We start from the raw sequence: 20,417 nt of genomic DNA on the forward strand, positions 1-20,417 counted from the left end.
AGGAGTTTTAAATATTGATTCAAATAAATTGTTCCGTTGATAAACCATTTAAGAACTATTTACTTTACCTCCCTCTCCCCAAATGTTAATTAGCTTTGTAATTGTTACTTAGTTGATAATTTGTTACACTTCTAATAGGAATTGTACAAGAATGCTGATGTTAGAGAAGTTCCCTGTGGAAATTTATTCTTTCATATTTTATACAATTTTACAAATGCTTTTTATTTGGTTTAGAAGGATCTATTCCAGTCTATATATAAAGTATACATTTTCTTTCAATGCCAAATGTCTTTCATTAACTATGTAATTATAACAGATGGGCTTGAAGCATTCACTTAAATGCAGTTAGTATTTTATTTCCCTTCCTTTATTCCCTGTTATCTTTATGTTATTGTAAATTAGTATGTTGGATACATTCCAGGGCTTCTCATAGTAGTTTAGCTAATGTCACGTAATATTTTCCATTGCAAATGTGATTAAGAGAACATGTTGATGTTTCTAAAATGATATAGACATTGGGAAAGGGATCAATTTAAATTATTTTGTTTCCTTATTATGCACTTAAATAAAAGTCATTATATTTTATTTGCCAAAATTATTTTTAGGCCACAAGGCTTCTGTATATCTTGCCATATGCTATAATAATAACGGATTTTAGCAGTTTAGCTGAAATTATTTTGCTCTGTTTATGAGTTAATATAAAAACTTTTTAGTGATCAGTCGGACATATAAATGCGCTCTCCTCCTTGCGCGTTTTCTTGCTCCTTCCAGTGTGACACAAGGATTCTCCGACTGCTTAGACGTTACGCATGGTGCCAACTCTGGGACGTTTAGATACCCTGAAAGGGCATAACATAAAAATAAATCTGGAAAAACCTGGTTCTTACACTTTATCAGTGAAGAGAATCAAGGCTCTATTTCTTTTCGGTGAAGTGTAACGCCTCTGAGTATAACGAGAACTGAAACGTGCACTGGTCTGTGGACTTGTGGACACTGTAACAACTAACTTCCCGCAGGTATAATTGGGGCTTAGGAGTCACGGAGAGGCTGCGGGGTCTGTTGACTGCGCTCAAACTGTGTAGAAGACTCATCAGGAGACCCTCACTTTCGTTGTATTGGTTCAATGCCATGGACTGATGGTTATCAGGATGAATATGATGGCTCCTTATATAAAATGCTTAAATCATGTATAATTTTAACACTGTTGTATTCTCTGATAGACTAGCAAAATACAGACCAAGTGTATCAGTACATGAAGGTCACCGGAGAAACGGCAGCGACCTTCTCTGTTGAAGGAGGCTCGGTTTTACCACAGACTTTCCCATTCGGTTTCTGTTGTCGGTTATGTATTCCTGAACCACACTCGGCAATGAGGTCGCCAGCAGTGAAGTCCACTTAGCGCATGTGCAGAGGAGCACCTGTCCACTGGGGCCTTTCTGGGTCCAGAAGCAGCCACGGTGCTGCACTGGCTGCTGCGGCTGCCTCCGGATCCTGTGGGGTGTAACGAAGACACGTGAATACTTCTCCTGCGACGGCATGGCTGCTAAAACAGAAGTCTGTACAAGAGAGACAGCGAGGCGTCTGCAGGGAGAGATTTTACACTTTGCCACCCGGCAAAGATCCGTAGAGAAATCGACAGCCGGAACGGTCTCGGGCTGAGGAGACCTGAGGAAGGAGAACGGCAGCCGTTCTGAGGGAGGGCCTCGTGCTCGCCGCGGCGTCGGCTTCCGCCTGCCTCGCGCTCCCCCGCGGGTCTTGTAGGGCTTCTCCCGTGCTTTCCCCACTGGCCGGCGAGCAGAGGCGGGTAGAACTAGGGGGGGCAGACGGCTACTCAGACTTCATTTTTCTTCACGTTCTCTGTTTTTATTAAGAAATTTGAAACGGATCGCTACAGGGGAGTGTGTAGATTTGTATGTGTGCGTTTAACCGACAGTTGCCCCTCATTAACTTGTTCTCTGGGTAGTTCGTTTCAGGTTGATTTTTAGGTAGGGTGAAAATAGTACGAGGTTTTAAAACAATATTAAGAGGTTTTGTCAACAGTAAGAATTCATTTTTGTTAGCCTGTTGGTGGGATTCGAACAGTGTTACAATAACCCACAGCGAGACACCTGCCTTTTCAGTCCTATTACTAATTTAAAAAATTTTTAGTTGCATTTGACAAAAATCTCTAGAAAAAGTGAAATACTGACTTTCTAAACTTGACTGGAAGGATGAATCTGTATTATACTAAGCACTCAACTGAGTATCTTAGATTTTATTATTTTAGCAGATCTTTTATTTAGTATTATGGAGGATTAAATTGTTTTACTAGTAATATACACAGACCTCCTAGGCCCATTTTTGAATGCTCCTTTTCTATGTTTAATAAAGATATTTCTTTCCCTTTTACCCCCTTTCAGCGTTGTGCGTTTTGTAAGCACCTTGGAGCCACTATCAAATGCTGTGAAGACAAATGCACCCAGATGTACCATTATCCTTGTGCCGCTGGAGCTGGTACCTTCCAGGACTTCCGGAACTTCTTCCTTCTGTGTCCAGAGCACATCGACCAAGCTCCTGAGAGATGTAAGTTGGCTACAGATACACTCTTTAAACATTTATCCGTGTATTTACTTCAAGTAACAAGTGTTGTAAGTTCCCTAAATGTTATTCTCCTTGTATTAAAAGCTATATGTAGTCTTGATGATCTAAGGGATCTTTAGATCCTAGTGATCCTTGGGGGGAATCTCTTACCACCATTTTCCAAAACGTGTTACCTCAGAATTTCAAAGACAGTTTACATGTTTTAAATTCTTATTAAGAAAAATTTTAAGCCACTGTAGAAATACTGAGAAAAGTGTATTTTATCACATATCAGAAAGTAAGTCATTCAAAAAGTCAAACAGTATTCAGTGTTTTCTACACCAGAAATCCACCTAGTTAGAGAATTAGAAGATGATTCAGTCAGGGGTTATTTCAGGATGGACATGAATAGGATTGGCAAACACTTCTGAAATTCTTAGTGGTTGTATCTCCCTGATAATCATAGTAGAAATGTTAGTCCTTCTTCTTCATCTGTCCACCTCGATTATCTGTGATTCTCAGTTTTGCTTTTTCCCTTTCTTTTTCAAACAGTATTTTATAGGTATGTGAAAATGTTTAAGTGTTTGAAATTTGCTATGGAGAAAATTATAAAACTCTTCCCTGTCTTTATTGTTAAATCTTGCCTTTTTCTTAGTGTATGGATTTCCAGTGAGCATGTCTGCTTTGGAAATTTTTCCTTTAGTAAATTGAATTTCCAGTCTCATTGTGAAATCTCTGTGATGCTTTATTCAGTCTTTTTTATGTTACCTATTAATTGCCTTATTGATAGCTTTTATCTGTGTCTTAGCATATTGGTGAAAGCTATTTTTTCCAGTCTTTTCTGGCTCTCTGGCACATAAATGCAGCTACCTCAGGCTTAAACTTAAGTAGTCTCAGCTAGATAGTGTCAGTACCATAACTTCATCTTCAGTTAAAGTTATTCTGTGTTCACATGGATCGCCATATTGTTCCTAATCCCTACAGACGTAAATTATAGGCAGGGCACGCTGAAATGTCAGATTGCATTTAGTTGTCTAAGGGATTTAGAGTTTAGACCATGTTTGTGATAATATACTGAAATCTGGAGAAAGGGGGCGTCCCCGCACAGCCGCCACACTGTGACGGAGTCTGAGGCCGCACGCAGCAGGGTGCCTTTGCGCAGGCTGCGAAGTCAGCACCAGAGTTGATTAGTTCTGGGCGGCACGGCACAACTGGCCAGTCCAATAAGACAGCTGTCTGTGTGTTGAAGAATCTGGATTTTATTCACTGTTTTGCGCTCAGTCATACTGTAGACCTCTGCAACAACGTGCAGACTTTCCTGTGGCCACGTTTCCAACGTTAGACGTTTTGTCGCTGAATGGCGCTGCTGCTTCCCGCTGCGGACTCTGCTCTAATAGGCGCGCCTCACGTAGTGTCTGGGCGCGAACACTGGGCGAAGTGCAGAGGCGGGAGGACCAAGGGCAGAGGCGCTGCTGCCGCTGAGCCCACGTGAGCAGGGAGAGGTCTGTGCAGGCACCCGGAGCCAAGAGAGACACTCAGATTGTTGGCACTGCCTTGTTCTGAGAGAGATTGGCGGAGGCTCATAGACGTACATGAATAGTAAGATAAAATAAAACTGAACATATACAAGGAAATTTGGCCGTGGGAAAATCAGGGTAGTATAAATATGAAGATAATAGTGACACTGGTATTTTGAGCAAGAAATGCATGCTTCCTAGACCTAAGCCACAAACTTCGCTCCTCGGCTCCTGCAATCCACACAAAGGAGGGAGTGTGAACAGTGACCCGATTCATAGTAATGTCCAAAGAATTCCCTCGATACTGAGACTATATACATTATGCACTGCAGCAGCCGCCCTCAAAATAAGCCGTGATATGAAACCAAAGCCAGCGCACTGAATGCTGCTCCTCAAGGACCTTAAACAGTACAATCTGTACACGCAGCTTTCTGTCTGTCCGTCCTGATCCAAGGACGTAGAGAACATTGCAGATAGTGTATTACAGTAATTTACAAGATAGTCTTCATAAAATCCTTCATAAATAGTTTTGTGAAATATTGTACGTATCTTGTTATGTCATAGAACAAGGTACTTGTTATGTTTTAAGAAGTGGGGCTTAAACGGAGTGGTACTAGGAGGGGTAAATAACAATTAATGAAGACCATGTAGCGTTTTACCTCGTTGATCGGAATTGCTTTACAAACTGATAGTTATTGCAGCTCTTACGTAAGACCCAAGTCCTGTGCATGCATACATTGGCTGTAATACTTCATGCTGCTGCCTAAACGTAGAGCAACATGCCTGGTAGCTGCGTTAGGAGTCGATTGACATCTTTTTGTGAAAGTTGAAAAAGTTAAAAAAAAAAAAAAAGGACCTCATTAGAAAGAAATCCCAGCAGAGTGAGTGTCTGGGAGTGAGGCCAAGATTGTCATCAGAAAACAGTTTTAGGGTCCTTTGTCATAGATGGATGCTGGTCACGGCCTCATCATCATTTGCATGATGATGCAAGTGTACACTAGCCTTGTCTGGAAATTTTACACTGAATATCCGTTTCAGAGACGTAGCCAGATAGATTTACTGAGCAGCATTTTGCTTCTCCAAGAAAGCCAAATGGCAAGGAGCCAAACGTGCAGGATCAGAGGGAAGAATTTTCCAGGAAGAGTGAACTGCTGCACAGGTCTTGAGGGGTGGGCCCGGCGGACTGGGGAGTGGTAGCCAGTCACTGTGCCTGGAACACAGCACCTGCTAGGTGACTGCAGACCACAGCGGAGCCAGCACAGACTCCATCGCTTAGGTCTTGTGAACAAGGGAAGGGTCTAGTTCTTCTGTCTACACTGAGAAGCTTTTGAAGGGTTCACATGTGGGAATATGGTCTCTTCTTCCTTCACTCCCCGACCCCAGTGAATTTACTTTCATCAGTCAGCTTTAACTTACTTTACTTCATTTAAGCTTTTAACTAGAACCTTGTTTTCTTAGTTGTCTGTGTATCTCTTGATACCAAGTCCTGCTGCTTTTCTGTTACCTTAGATTCTGTCGGTCCCTGACCTTACTTAACCTGCCTGCTCTGTGGGCCAGCCTCTCTGGACAACATCCATGATTCACTTTTCTTTCTAGCGATTTCCATTTAGGCCAATGCAGTGTTCTGCCCATAATGTGAACAGAGATGAAGGTGCTGGGGCGTTGGTGGGGGTCACAAAGCTGTGCTGATGGACCCTTAGCTGGACGCGGTAGTTTGACCTTTGGCTCTTCGAGTTTCCCCAAGGCTCTCGTTCTGACGCATGAGCATAGTCTCACCTTCCAGCTTAACCAAATGAAGTGGTCTGTGACAGGGTCCCTCCTCATTTAGGCCCAGTGTTCTCACCTTTTCCTCCATCTCTTCTCTTGTCACAGCTGTCACCAGAAATGACCTTGTCCACAGCTCTGTTCTCCCGCTCTTTTCTTCTTGCTCCTCCTCCATCATTTCGTCTGCTCGCTGTGTGCGTCTGCTGGGACTTTCTGGCTTACTTTCGTACGTGGGCAAACCTTCCTCACCTTCTTTGCCCTTCCAGTGGGAGTAAATGTCCGTTAGTAAAGAGCATGAGCTCTGGAGTCAAATTGACCTGGATGTAACTCCTGTTTTCTCTTAAATTAGCTTTAGCTTTAGTCTTTCACTCCGTCTTTTCTGCTGTTTCAGTTGCTTAAGACAAGTTTCACTTAGTTGTTTAATTATTGCTTCAAACTTTGTTTCTCTGTGGCTTGCAGACATATATGTATGTATATGTCTATATGCTCACTTCTGACATGACCCTTGAGCTGTACAGTAACAGCGTCTTTTGCATGACCTCCAAAAGGCTGTTTCAGTATTTCTGTACTTGTCTTCTCCCTGAAATGGGGAAATGGTTGAAGCCAACTTCATTTCTTGATGTAGTGCTTTTTTCCTATAATTATTTTCACATAATGCACAATAAGTGTTTTTAGACCGAGTGTATCATGTGGATGTTTTCCTTTGTCTCACTTATTGCCAGTGACCCACACTCACCAAACAGCACGGCAGTGTGGCCCCCAAGGAGCTGCTGTCAGCCGTCACAGTGGTTTCTGCTGCAGTTACTCACACAGTAATCTTAGTGTAGAAAGGGCTTTGCTGGGTAAAACAATGCCGGGCAATAGAACTACGATGTGAGCAATGTACGTAACTTAACGTTTCTCTAGTCGTCACGTTAAAAAAATTTTAACGTACAGTTAATTAAAATATTTTTAATCTAGTATGTCCAAAATATTAATATTTTAACATGTAAGCAATAAAAATTTTGAGATATTTGACATTATTTTCTTCCTAGTGAGTCTTTGGAATCCTGGGTGCATTTTAAATGTATAGCACATGTCACTTTGGATAATGACTTTTCAGTTCCTCAGTAGCCACAGTGGCTGCCACAGCAAGTAAGTGTCAGAACAGCAAACTCCGGAAAGGTTCACAGAAGCATTTGAGACAGTGTTCCTTGCATATTACATACAATAGAAAGATGCACTGAGTAGTATCTGATCATCAGAGTGTAGTAATTGCTTCAATTTCTGTAGGTTTTGAGTAGGCAAAAAAATAAAAAGATTAGTTTTTAAATGTATGTAGCTTGAATGAGTACATATTGGCACTCTCTTTTAGTATTACAAATAATTCAGCCTATTAATGTCATTTCTATCAAAAGTGAACTAATTTGTGACATTTCTATTTTTAAATTAATGACTTATATTAAATGAAGATCAAAGAGTCATTTAAAAGTGACTTTAGAAATGAGTTCTTAATTTAAGATGTATTTAATAAAGACTTGATTTGTACTGGGCAGTTGTGGATACAAAGATGAAAAAGACAAGGTCCCTACCCTTTAAGGTTCATAATATTGTATTAGAACCCCCGATTGTGTAACAGTTCATTCTCAGCATTTGGGGGAAAGGAATGTTCAGCAACTACATTGGTAGTTAGGTGTGGTAACATCAGGTATTCAAGGCTGTCTGTGAGCAGGGTTTTGAAGGCCTCCTTGGAAAGGGTTAGGGGCACAGCAAAGGGACAGCGTTTCCCGCAGTGAACACGGTGACCTCGCACACAGTCCCTCAACAGCACGGTGTGTGAGCGTGCACAGCAGCCTGCTTGCCGTCAACAGGAGGGGTGAGTGGTCCTGGGATTCCACTGCAAGGGGAGGTAAGGGCTTCCCTTCCCTTTCCTTTATGCTAGAATAAAAGGGGGTATTGATAAAATTTTAATTTAAGCGGGGCATAACAATTAGATTCACAATTTTGAAAAGTTGCTCTAGGTGTTAGATGATTAGGGGAGAAGATCAGATCCATCCACAGAGATCCCACTTAGAAGATACTGTAATAACAAAGGCAAAGTAGGCTGGACTGACTATGTACATGGAAGGAAGAAGGATGTATAGGAAGTTTACTCCATAAGAATTGGTGTCTGCTCAGATGAGTTGGTTCAGGGAAGAACAATAGTGAGACTAAAGTTTCTGCCTTTTCCCAGATGATTGAGAAAAATAGGAGAGGTTTAGGTTTTTAAAATGTTTTATTTTAGAGGTGTTAGGTTTTGCGGGGTTTTTTTTTTTTTTAAGAACATCTGGCTATTGAGGTCCAGTGAGACTTGAGAATAGCATCTTATAATTTAGAAGGAAGTTTGGGGCGAGTGGTATAGATTTGGGAACCATGGTGGTATTTTATAACATGGGAGTTGATAGGAGCACAGAGGGAGACCATGGAACAGGATGAAGCCCTAAAATACTCTAGTGTTTAGGGGGACAGAAGCATACACAGCGGGGTGAGATGGAGGCGTGGGAAACCTATGGGGAAATCGGGAGAAAGCTGCCATCGCAGAAGCCAGGAGCAGGGGGACTCTAGGTGGGAGTGGAGAGTCGTGTTGATGCTGCAGAGCGAGTGTGACAAGAGGAGTCCTGGAGAGGACACCACTGGGCTTCCCAGATCATTGGTGGCCTCCTGGAGGTGGCGCCAGGTGCGTGGCAGCCATGCAGCCCCCCGACACACTCCGGGCTGGCTCCTGTGCTGCCCTCGGACTGTGGATGGTTCCTACCATTTTAAAAGGACTGTAAAAGAAAGAGAGAAAGTCTGTGTATCAGAAATTCTATGGCTTATAAAACCTGTTTGTCAAGTGAAAGGAATAGATTATTACTCTGCTTCCAGATGCTTGACTGGCCAAAAAAAAAAAAAAAAGGTAGAGAGGGGTTAAATCCAGAGAGGACTGACCAAACCTTCAAAAAATAAAAGGGAGGGGAAAATAAGTGTTCATATGTAGTTTAAAACAGTCTGTAGATCATCAGCTAATCAAACCACTTAGTATGTGTCACATGTAGACATTTATATATATCATCAAACTGGCATGATTTTTAGAACATTCTTTTTCTTACTGTGATGTGCATGAGTTTAACTGTGTGCTTGGCAGGACTGTTTATTCTTACACTTTTGTTTTAGATGGTAAAAGAGCTTAAGAAGTGCTATTTCTTTGAATCCACGTTTAGGGATAGAGGATGTCCATGATTCCATAGATTTTAATACTTTTTTACAAACTGGCAATAAATACAGATGAATATAGAATTAGCACATGAAGTTTTATATTTCTGTATGAATACATAGTTTCCATCTTTAATGTTCTCCTTCATATGATGTTTTCCAGTATTAAAAAGACAATATTTGATCTGAATAAAAATTAGTCTGTTTATGCTTAAGAGCATTTAATTTAGTTGATATTAATATTTCTTAATTTTGTCTCTTGACTTAATCTTGTTAATTTAAAAATATATGTAACATCCAAATAAAATGGTTCTTTTTGCACCGCAGGACATTTTCTCAGTTGATATTTTCCTGTTTGGTTTTCGAGCCGATGTTGAGCATTTAGTTGCTGTCCAGCATCGTCACTGGTACCAGGGACATAAAATTAGATAAGACCTGCTCTGGCCTCAGTAAACGTAGGCACAAATAAGCTACGTCAAGACTTTATGATTAAATTTAATGTAATTAATTTTAAACTAAATACTTAAGTGTTTTTATTGAGACCTTATTCTGATGGGATATCAGTTCAATGTGGATAACATCGAGTGTCTGAACGGTTTACCATGCAAATTCCCTTCAAGTGATTTTTAAACTGTAAAGTCAGAAAAGTATTAAACTCTTCTACAACAATTTCATTGTTTTACTGTTAATTATAGCAAAGGAAGATGCAAACTGTGCAGTGTGCGACAGCCCGGGAGACCTCTTAGATCAGTTCTTTTGTACTACTTGTGGTCAGCACTATCATGGAATGTGCCTGGACATAGCGGTCACTCCATTAAAACGTGCAGGTTGGCAATGTCCTGAGTGCAAAGTGTGCCAGAACTGCAAGTAAGTTTTAATTTCAACTCACAGGTGTGTATTGAGTTTAAGAGGGACCCTGTTATCAGGTGCTAAAGGTTTGTGTGAAGTGATGAACGTGGTTCATACTCCGCTGTGCTCATCCCCACGGACTTCGTCCTGTCTGCACAAAACTACTGGGTGTTGACATTTATATTATTTTCAACAAAGTCTAAACAAAAACTAACTGTAATAATTTCACATTCCTCGGGTTACCCAAAAAGCTAATTTAAGTTTTGCCAAACATTTTAAATGAATGATATTAACAATTTTAAAAGGAGCAGTAGAAAAGTAAAGCAACTAATTTTGAGAGAGACTGGGGTGGAGATTTAATAGGAAAACAAGCCTCTAATTGCAGAAGTTACATGAGAGCGAGTGAAAGAATCAGTGATGTGTTTGAATTTCCATTCTTGGAAGAACTATTTATACTAAGACTACTTATAAAAAAAGGAAAGAAGAAAAGAACGCTGTGGGTGTCTGAAAGGCAGTTCCCTGCAGTGGGCCCTACAGCTCCTCTATGGCCTGCAAACACCTGGAGTGGGGACCTCTTTTCCTGCTTGTTGTATTCCATCCCTTGGTTATTTCCCAAGTCTTTTTTGTGATTTTTTTTTCCTGCTGCTGCTAATTAGCATGATAATTTGGGGAAGTTCTCTGCATCTGCAGCAGTCTCCTAATTGTTTACAAGCTGAGGACTTTTATAAAAGAGAAGGCAAGCCCACCATGATCAGTCTGTTTTATTTCTAATTTAATTGATAACAGTAAGCATCAATATCTTAATTATGTAGAATGAATAGGACCATGTGCTTTTATATTTTGGTAAAAATGAAAATATCAGTAAACATGTATTTGATAGCGCGTTATTGGTGCCTAGTTCCTTGGGAAGGAATATGAGCACTTGAAGAAAGATTCCTTTTCCTTGACAATCTTTCCATGTAGCTGAAGAGATAACGCATGCAGTTTTACATGCAGAATTTGTTGAGATGAATGAGAGGCCAACTAACCCACCTTCCTGTTACTTCTGTTTGTCCCCAGGTTTTACACAGCAGCTCCCCTCCACTCTTCTTCTTGCATTCCCCACTTGTCCCTTCCCGTCCTCTTGAATTAACTTCCTAGTCTCTGAGCGTGGCTGGAGGTGAGAATCCCAGCTGAACTCATGCTGTAGGGCAGGAGCCCAGTCTTTGGGGCAGAAGAGCATTCAGGGAAAGACTGCACTTTTTTTTGACTACAATTCTTAATAATTTGGACAAGACAATTCTTACACCTGTTTATTTACTACTGATGCTCAGTGGATATTCTATGCTCTTCACCCAGAATTTATATTTAATTCTCAGTGTCTTTATTGTTCACATTTTATCCCTGAAACCAAGAGGACTCGAGTGTATTTTATTCATGAGTCATACAGCTAGTAAGACAGGAGTCTGAAGACAAATACAGGTCTGATGCCAAATTCTGTCCTCTTTTTATTATATGGCAGTGTCTCTCCACTTTACGACCCCAACGTTTGTTCCTTTTGGTGCAGCAGCATCTGTCAGTTCTAGCTCCTTCCCCTAGAAAGGATGTTTACTGAGATGTTTCAAAAATAAAGGCCAGAGTCCCTCATCTTCCCTTAGCCTTCCTTCTCTGCAGGAATCCTAACCTGGCTAAAAGCAGGTTCACTGTAGGTGAGCACTCAGTAAGGATGATCCTGCAGGGACCTTAGGAAGGTGTCTGTTTCATCCTGCAGGGGGTTAACGCTATCATTATCCGAGCATAGACGAAACAGACACTGAGGTATTGATGAACTGGGCAGTTCCTAGGACTGATTCTTTTCATGATTACTTATGTTATAAACATAAGTTTAAAGATAAAGCATCATTAATGCTATCTTATTTTTTAGACAATCGGGAGAAGATAGCAAGATGCTAGTGTGTGATACGTGTGACAAAGGGTATCATACTTTTTGTCTTCAACCAGTTATGAAATCAGTACCAACCAATGGCTGGAAATGCAAAGTAAGTTGTTTACTTTTTTAAGAAAAATATCATCATCTGTATGCTTTTCATATAGACCAGACAAATCGGAGACCTGTTCAAATCTATACAATATCATCAACTTAAAAAAAACAGCTTTATTGATGTATAATTGATAATTCAATAAACCGCACATATTTAAAGTCTATAATTTAATTTGACACGTGTATACATTGATGGAGCCATCCTCGCCTTCTCAGATAATGACCAAATTCATCACCCCTAAAACGTTTCCTCATGACCTTGGGAATCCCTCTTTCCCAGCTGTCACCCTCGTCCCCCTGGCCCCCTTTGTCTTCCAGGCACTCTGCTGTCACTCACCATTGATTAATTTGCATTTTCTGGAGTTTTATATAAATGATACCATGTAGTATATACTCTTGGTGTGGGGAGGGTCTAGCTTTTTAAACTCAGCAAGATAATATTTTGAGACTCACCCATATTTCTGTGCATGTCATTAGTGATTCCTTTTTACTGCCAACTAGTGGACATAACATAGTTTTTATCAAATCACTTGGTGAACACTTGGGTTGTTTACAGTTTTAAGCTGTCATGAAAAATGCTGTTTTGAACATGTTAACCTATGTATAGTGCTTCATGGCTTAGAAATTGATTTTGAATGATTTATGTTTCCATCTCTCCAGAAACTCTCTGAAATGTAGAAGCCCCTTATGAAGATACTGAAAACACAGAACTATAGTTTTAAAATTCATTAATTTAAAATCCAGAAATAAAACGCTCACTTTGGTGATTGTATAGTGATTTCATAAGCACAGCACATCTTTATGGGTGTAAGTACACGTGGATCGAATATTTGGAGTCAGACGGTAGATTCATATGTACATCGTTCCTCCCCTGGGCTAGTTTTATTGATTATCAGTACTTAGATATTTATTTTTTTAGATGATATTTCAAGTTTCTCTTGGTTTTGAGAAGAAGAGAAGGTCTTGTAGACATTTTTCCATTGCTGAAGAAATGAGTCTTTCTGCGTGGTATGACACTTTTAAGATGTATTTTCAGTTATTTTTAATTTTTTCTGGGTACTTCTTTAGGCAGTGATTCTCCCTTCTTCCATCTGTTTTGTTACTTGCATCTTTGTGACCGTGAGGTGCTCCAAGCTGGTCTCTGTAAGCTTCCTGAGGGAGGCTCTGTCCTCCGTGTCCCCAAACGCTGTGGGCTGGTGGCAGCTCTACCTGCTGGGCAGTTAGTGCGCTACTGGGTGACCAGCAGCACGTGCGAGCAGTGTCTGTGCACAGAAGCACAGACTGTGTAAACTCCTAAAGTGAAACGAGAAGAATAGATCAGGTTTATCTTTAATTCTCAACTGACTGAATCCAACTTTTTTTTTCCTGTTTGGAAGGTACTTACCAACAGTATTTACTGTGACTCTTCTTTAAATGTTCTCTAGGATGGCTCAGTCATAAAAGTAGTTTATCCGCCTCCTTTGAAATTGATATGGGTAAACTAGTAGGTTCTAGGTGAGCGCTGTGAGGGCCTAGTGGTTAGTTGTCCAAGTTTACTTACTTGGTTTTTTTTTTTAATGTTTATTTATTTTTGAGACAGAGAGAGACAAAGTATGAGTGGGGGAGGACCAGAGAGAGAGGGAGACACAGAATTGGAAGCAAATTCCAGGCTCTGAGCTGTCAGCACAGAACCCAATGCGGGGCTCGAACCCACGAACTGTGAGATCATGGCCTGAGCTGAAGTCAGATGCTTAACCGACTGAGCCACCCAGGGGCCCCACCAAGTTTACTTATTTGTAGCAGCAGAATAGGGGCTAAAGCTAAGGTTTCCTGTGTTTTTTAAAAAATATTTTGAGAGAGAGCACAAGCAGGCGAGGGGCAGAGAGAGAGAGAGAGAGAGAGAGGGCGAGAATATCCTAAGCAGGCTTTGCACTGACAGTGCATTGTGGGGCTTGAACCCACAAACCATGAAATGATGACTTGAGCCGAAACCGAGAGTCAGATGCTCAACTGACTGAGCCCCCAGCTGCCCCTCGGGATTCCTGCCCTCCCGTGGGATCCTGTATATAATGCCGTCTCCCTGTGCTGCCACATTCTACTTCCTTGAGGAGCAGGCTTTTCTCTCTAGATTAATAAAGAAATATTTCTTGATCTAAATTTCATCTTGTTAGAGGATATAGATCTTAAGAAACTAGACTCTAGATCCATAGGCTATCTCTATACATCCCTCAGGTAGTGTTTTTTATTATTATCATCATCTCAATTGTATAGAACAGACATGAAGCTAGGTGTAAACTTTCTTTTTATCTTCAATATGTACACTGCCTTTAATAAATAGTAGTATGAAGTAAAAATTTAATCTGACATAAAATTTTACTTTGAAACTAAGTTTCTAGGATTGGTTTTAAAAGAAAGGTATTTATTTTCTCATGCCCAGTTCAGTGTGAATGCTTTCCCTCTGGCTTTCATAGCGTTGATACAGAGAATGCCTTTTGTATTTGTATAAAAATTGTATTGATAATGTCATGACTGTGTTTACTAGTTCAGAATAATCAGACTTCAAAGTGCCAACAAGCGTCCTCAACAGTAGACATAATGAAGTGTCACCGTAACTATAGTCTCTGTTCACCATGTCGGACAGCTGAAGTTGGCACTAGATGGGGTGTCAGCCAGGTATTTCTTAAATATGGAACAGAAGCTCCTCATTTTAAGTTCCTGGTGTGTGGTTTGCCCTTTAACGGTGGTCCAGTGATGTGTGTGCAGACAGGAAGCCTGGCTTCTGGCTCCCGGGGCGTGCGCAGGCTGCACAGCTTGTTCTGGCCAGATTCTTACTGTGCAGAATCTTGCATTTTCCCTACACTTTTGACGCACTTGGAACTAACATAAATACAAAAGCTAAATGCATTCTGCCTTGTGTGACCCTTGAAGGTCAATTAAATTTTAATTGTTTTAATGTTAGCATTTCTGTGAAAAATTTAAAAATTTCGGAACAGAGCCCTCTCAGACCGCACCTGTAGTCTTCCCACTTTCTTGTCCCCTCGGCCCTGCAACACGATCCTGTTACCCTTCTGTTGACCGCCAGGTTTGTTCCGATTTCAGTGTGGCGGCCTTCAGAGAGGTGGCAGGGCGCCAGATGGGGGCTTCCCGGGCCGCCAGGCTGCTTCTAGAAGCTGGAAAGGTGTGCCGTGGCCAGAGGGAAGCACTGGCCGAGTAGGGGTGGGATGTCCTTTGCTCTCGGGAAGATCTTGGAAAGGGCGGCGAGCTCACCGGCTGGACCCTGAGGATCGGATGAGGGGGTGGGAGCAGCTGCTTCCGAAGCTAAGCACCTGTAGTATGGCCCCGCCCACTGCAGGTGAAGTGCACCTGGAACTCTTGGCACGTGCCCTGGTTCCCGGGCAGTGGGCGGGGAGTTCGGCCCCCGAGGGTGGGGGCTGGAGGGGCGGGGCTTCTCCCCAGGTGGCGGAGAGCCTGCACTAACTGCCTTCCTGTTACTACCTTCCGGTAACTGCCATCCGGTATCTGGCCTCCAGTGTGGCTCCCGGAAGGTGGGGCCTGGCTGCCTGGGACGCGGTGGAGACGCCATGGAGCTGCAGTCACGCGTCTAGGCGATCCCGGTTCCTTCCTTCCTGCCTGCAGGGCCGGGGTTTCGCGGGCTCGTGTGTTTTTTTGTTTTGATTATTGGGCCACAGAAAAAAACCTGCTGTCGTCAGATTTGTATGTTTATGCTTTCATCTCCTGTACGTACCTTTACTTGCCTTTTTTCTTTTATAAAATAGGAACTTGAATTTGTAATTCGTTTTCTTTACCTTAGGAAAAAGAAGTATGTTTAAGACTATAAATTTACCTTTGATTATAGCTTTGGCTGCACCCAAATTTGTTGTATTTGCTACTGTCTCTGTGTACATCTGACCTAATCACTGTATCTATTTTTAAGTCCTACTTAAGCATATACATTTCTTCTTTAATTGGATTTGATCTGATAGTTAACCAGTGTAGTTTTCTGTTTCACAAATAGTGACTTTAAGGTGTACTCTTTGTGTTTATTAATTTCACATAGATACATAAAGGTTTTTTTTGTTTTTTTGACTGGATTCCACAATGTATTAGGGCGTAGGTCAAATGAACCACTGCAATTTCTCCCATCAGCTTTTTATATTTTACTTTTTTTTTTTTTTATAAATGAAACCAATATTTGTGGTTGTTCTTTGGCAAGTAGGTCAGCTCAGTGTTGATATGTTGTGCTTGTTTTTTTTTTTTTTTTTAAATCAATGTAAAGCCACTTTATTGTGTAAACACCCTTTTCTTTGAGGCAGGGGAGAAGGGGGGGGGAAACAGCTATTTTTGTTTGCCTGGCAGTTTGGCCTCCTGGAGCTTTAGTTTGCTAGTTGAGTGTGATCTTTTTACGTCTTTCTATTTGGGATCCTTCTATGTCATTTTAAATGTATTCTTTGAAAGGTTTAGTAGACTTAACTATTTAGATTAATGGTTGCTATTGAGATGCTTGGCTATTTTAAGACAAACTAGTTCTTTTGATTTCCGTTCTTCTTTTCTGTCTTTTATTTCCTGCAATAATTTGCAATTAAGAATCTTATTTTGTGAATGCTGAGTTATAAATGTTGAAAATACACGGTTTCTTCTCTCACTTAGCACTGAAAATGAAGTGAGAAATTTTTCTTTTCCTTTTTCCCTCCCTTTGTTTTAAATTATGACTGTAAAGCGTTGTTATGTTTTCCTTGCAAAAAATATAGTTTCTTTACAAATTCCAGTCTCATTAAGCCCCCAAGTTTTTTGGAATCTTGGTTAAGGAATGGTCATTTTTCTGAAATTCTGCCTATCTGAACGAGACAGTTGTTGCCCTCTGACTACCAGAACTTGGGTTGGTATTTTGTTTTATAACCTTTTTTATGCTGTGGAAATGTACCCTTCATTCCCCACACCCCCCATTTCCCCAATTTGTGGTATAACAGAGGAAAAGTCTTCCTTTTCTTCCCCTTACACATTTACTTAATTATAATCCTTTTTTTTTTATACTAAGAGCTTTGGGATCTTTATTTTTGTTAGTTATTTGGATTTGCTTCGAGATTGTATCTGATTGTCGTTCTACATTAATTAGTGTTGCCTGGAACCTGCGGACCACGGTCAGTCTCTAGTCTGAACAAAGAAAAAGCCAAAGAAGTGTTGGTTAACTTTTCCTGTTTTTTCTTTTTCTTTTAGATTTGCTATCTTTACAGTCTCTTAAATAAACTTTAGTAACATCTAGATTATTTTGTTTCCTTCTTAAAATAAGGAAACATTATCATCTTTGCTGTGTTTTTCATTATGGTAGAGAATGTCTTCAGAAGTCTGGGTTTATTTCTTGGGGCTGTTCTCTTTTATCTTTGTCTTGCTTGCTGTCCTCCTGATTGTCTGTCTGTGGCAGTCCGCCATGCTCTTTCACAGTGACTGAACCATGCATGATACTGCTGAGAATACAATTGGGTAGTTTTGTTTTGCTTTAATTCTGTTCTGTGGAGGTATCACAGCGTGGGTAAAAGATCAGGCTCGGGGTCAGCTCTTAGTCTGGAAAATTTCCTAAGCCCGTCTCTTCTCTGTCTTTCCGATATCGACATTTTTGAAGAATAGAGTTCTTCCCCACATACTTGGTCCCCCCCCCCCAAGTAGAACTTTTCTCATTTTGTCTTTGTCTCATACTTCTCCACAGTTAAGCAGAAGGTTCTGTGTTCGTGGCCAGGTTACCGTGTACGCGGTGACGTGCGCTTCTCAGGCCCGGCTCTGCCTCACAGCTGACACGAATTCTGATGCTTTGCTTAAGCTGCTGCCAAAACTTCTCCATTGGTTTTTTCCTCTTGATGTGAAACATATGAGAAGATATTTAAGACCATGTGAATATCTTGCTCCCGAAAATTTCCTCCAGGACCGTAGGAACCAGTGTTTGATGCATTTTTACATGTTGGTTATAAAATGCTGCTTTTCCAGCTCTCGCATTCCTGGGCATTTACCAAGTCAAATTGGTTTCCATACAACACCCAGTGTTCTTCCCCACAGGTGCCCTCCACCATCACCACCACCTCTTTTCCCCCCTCCCCATTCCCCTTCAACCCTCAGTTCAATATTCAGTATTCAGTAGTCTCTCAAGTTTTGCGTCCCTCTCTCTCCCCAACTCTCTGTCCCTCTTCCCCTTCCCCTGGTCCTCCATGAGGTTTCTCCTGTTCTCCTGTTAGACCTATGAATGCAAACATATGGTATCTGTCCTTCACCTGACTTATTTCGCTTAACATGACACCCTCGAGGTCCATCTGCTTTGCTACAAATGGCCATATTTTGTTCTTCCTCATTGCCATGTAGTACTCCATCGTGTATATATACCACATCTTCTTGATCCACTCATCAGGTGATGGACATTTAGGCTTTTTCATGTTGTGGCTATTGTTGACATTGCTGCTATGAACATTGGGGTACACGTGCCCCTATGCATCAGCACTTCTGTATCCCTTGGGTAGATCCCCAGCAGTGCTATTGCTGGGTCATAAGGGAGTTCTATGGATAGTTTTTTGAGGAACCTCCACACTGTTTTCCAGAGCAGCTGCACCAGTTTACATTCCCACCAACAGTGTAGGAGGGTGCCCGTCTCTCCACACCCTCGCCAGCATCTATAGACTCTTGATTTGTTCATTTTAGCCACTCTGACTGGTTTGAGGTGGTATCTCAGTGTGGTTTTGATTTGTGTTTCCCTGAGGATGAGTGATGTTGAACATCATTTCATGTGCCTGTAGGCCATCTGGATGTCCTCTTTGGAGAAGTGTCTGTTCATGTCTTCTGCCCATTTCTTAACTGGGTTATTTGTTTTGTGGGTGTGAAGTTTGGTGAGTTCCTTGTAGATTTTAGATACTAGCCCTTTCTCTGATATGACATTTGCAACTATCTTTTCCCATTCTGTTGGTTTCCTGTTAGTTTTCTTGATTGTTTCCTTTGCAGTGCAGAAGCTTTTTATTTTGATGAGGTCCCAAGAGTTCAGTTTTGCTTTCATTTCCCTTGCCTTTGGGGATGTGTCGAGTAGGAAATTGCTACAGTTGAGGTCAAGGAGGTTGTTTCCTGCGTTCTCCTCGAGGGTTTTGATGGTTTCCTATCTCAACCTTCAGGTCCTTCAGCCATTTTGAGTTGATTTTTGTGTACGGTATGAGAGAGTGGTCTAGTTTCATTCTTCTGCATGTTGCTGTCCAGTTCTCCCAGCACCACCTGCTAAAGAGGCAGTCTTTTTTCCATCAGATACTCTTTCCTGCTTTGTCAAAAATTAATTGGCCATATATTTGTGGGCCCAGTTCTGGGTTCTCTATTCTATGCCATTGGTCTGTGTCTGTTTTTATGCCAATACCATACTGTCTTGATGATGACAGCTTTGTAGTAGAGGCTAAAGTCTGGGATAGTGATGCCTCCCGTTTTGGTTTTCTTCTTCAATATGACTTTGGCTATTCGGGGTCTTTTGTGGTTCCATACGAATTTGAGGCTAGTTTGTTCTAACTTTGAGAAGAATGTTGGTGCAATTTTGATGGGGATTGCATTGAATGTGTAGATTGCTTTGGGTATTAATGACATTTTCACAATGTTTATTCTTCCGATCCGTGAGCATGGAATGTTTTTCCATTTCTTGGTGTCTTCTTCAATCTCTTTCCTAAGTTTTCTATAGTTTTCATCATATAGGTCTTTTATATCTTTGGTTAGGTTTACTCCTAGGTATTTGATAGTTTTTCGTGCAATCGTGAATGGGATCAGTTTCTTGATTTCGCTTTCTGATGCTTCATTATTGGTGGATAGGAATGCAATTGATTTCTGTACATTGATTTTGTACCCTGCAACTTTACTGAATTCTTGGATCAGTTCTAGAAGGCTTCTGGTGGAGTCTGCCGAGTTTTCCATGTAGAGTATCATGTCATCTGTGAAAAGTGAAAGTTTGCCTTCTTCTTTGCCAATTCTGATGCCTTTTATTTTCTTTTGTTGTCGGATTGCTGATGCTAGGACTTCCAGCACTATGTTAAACAGCAGTGGTGAGAGTGGACACCCCTGTCATGTTCCTGATCTCAGGGGGATAGCTCTCAGTTTTTCCCCATTGAGGATGATATTAGCTGTGGGTTTTTCATAAACTGCTTTTATAATATTTAGGTAAGTTCCTTCTATTCCAACTATCTCTCAAGGGTTTTTATTATTAAACAGTGCTTATTTTGTAAAATGCTTTTTCTGCATCGACAGGATCATATGGTTTTTTTCCTTCTTTTGTTAATGTGATGGATCACATTGATGGATTTGCAATTATTGAACCAGCCCTGTAACCCAGTAATGAATCCCACTTGATCATGATGGATAATTCTTTTTATATGCTGTTGAATTCGATTTGCAAGTATCTTGTTGAGTATTTTTGCATCTGTATTCATTAAGGATATTGGTCTGTAGTTCTCTTTTGTGGCTGTGTGTCTGGTTTGGGTATCAAGGTGATGCTGGCTTCGTAGAATGAGTTTGGACGGTTT

General features: G+C 41.0%; 1 protein-coding gene across 1 annotated transcript in view; it reads left to right on the top strand.

The window, feature by feature from the left end:
• KMT2C (lysine methyltransferase 2C) overlaps window positions 1-20,417 on the top strand; it is a 217,376-nt gene that overhangs the window by 87,223 nt on the left and 109,736 nt on the right. The window contains exons 7-9 of the mRNA XM_029954361.1: window positions 2,400-2,562; window positions 9,746-9,917; window positions 11,803-11,917. Coding sequence (XP_029810221.1) covers window positions 2,400-2,562; window positions 9,746-9,917; window positions 11,803-11,917 — 450 coding nt within the window. The remainder of the gene's footprint in view (window positions 1-2,399; window positions 2,563-9,745; window positions 9,918-11,802; window positions 11,918-20,417) is intronic.

This window comes from Suricata suricatta, chromosome 2 (assembly GCF_006229205.1).
Source record: "Suricata suricatta isolate VVHF042 chromosome 2, meerkat_22Aug2017_6uvM2_HiC, whole genome shotgun sequence".
Classification (NCBI taxonomy): domain Eukaryota; kingdom Metazoa; phylum Chordata; class Mammalia; order Carnivora; family Herpestidae; genus Suricata; species Suricata suricatta.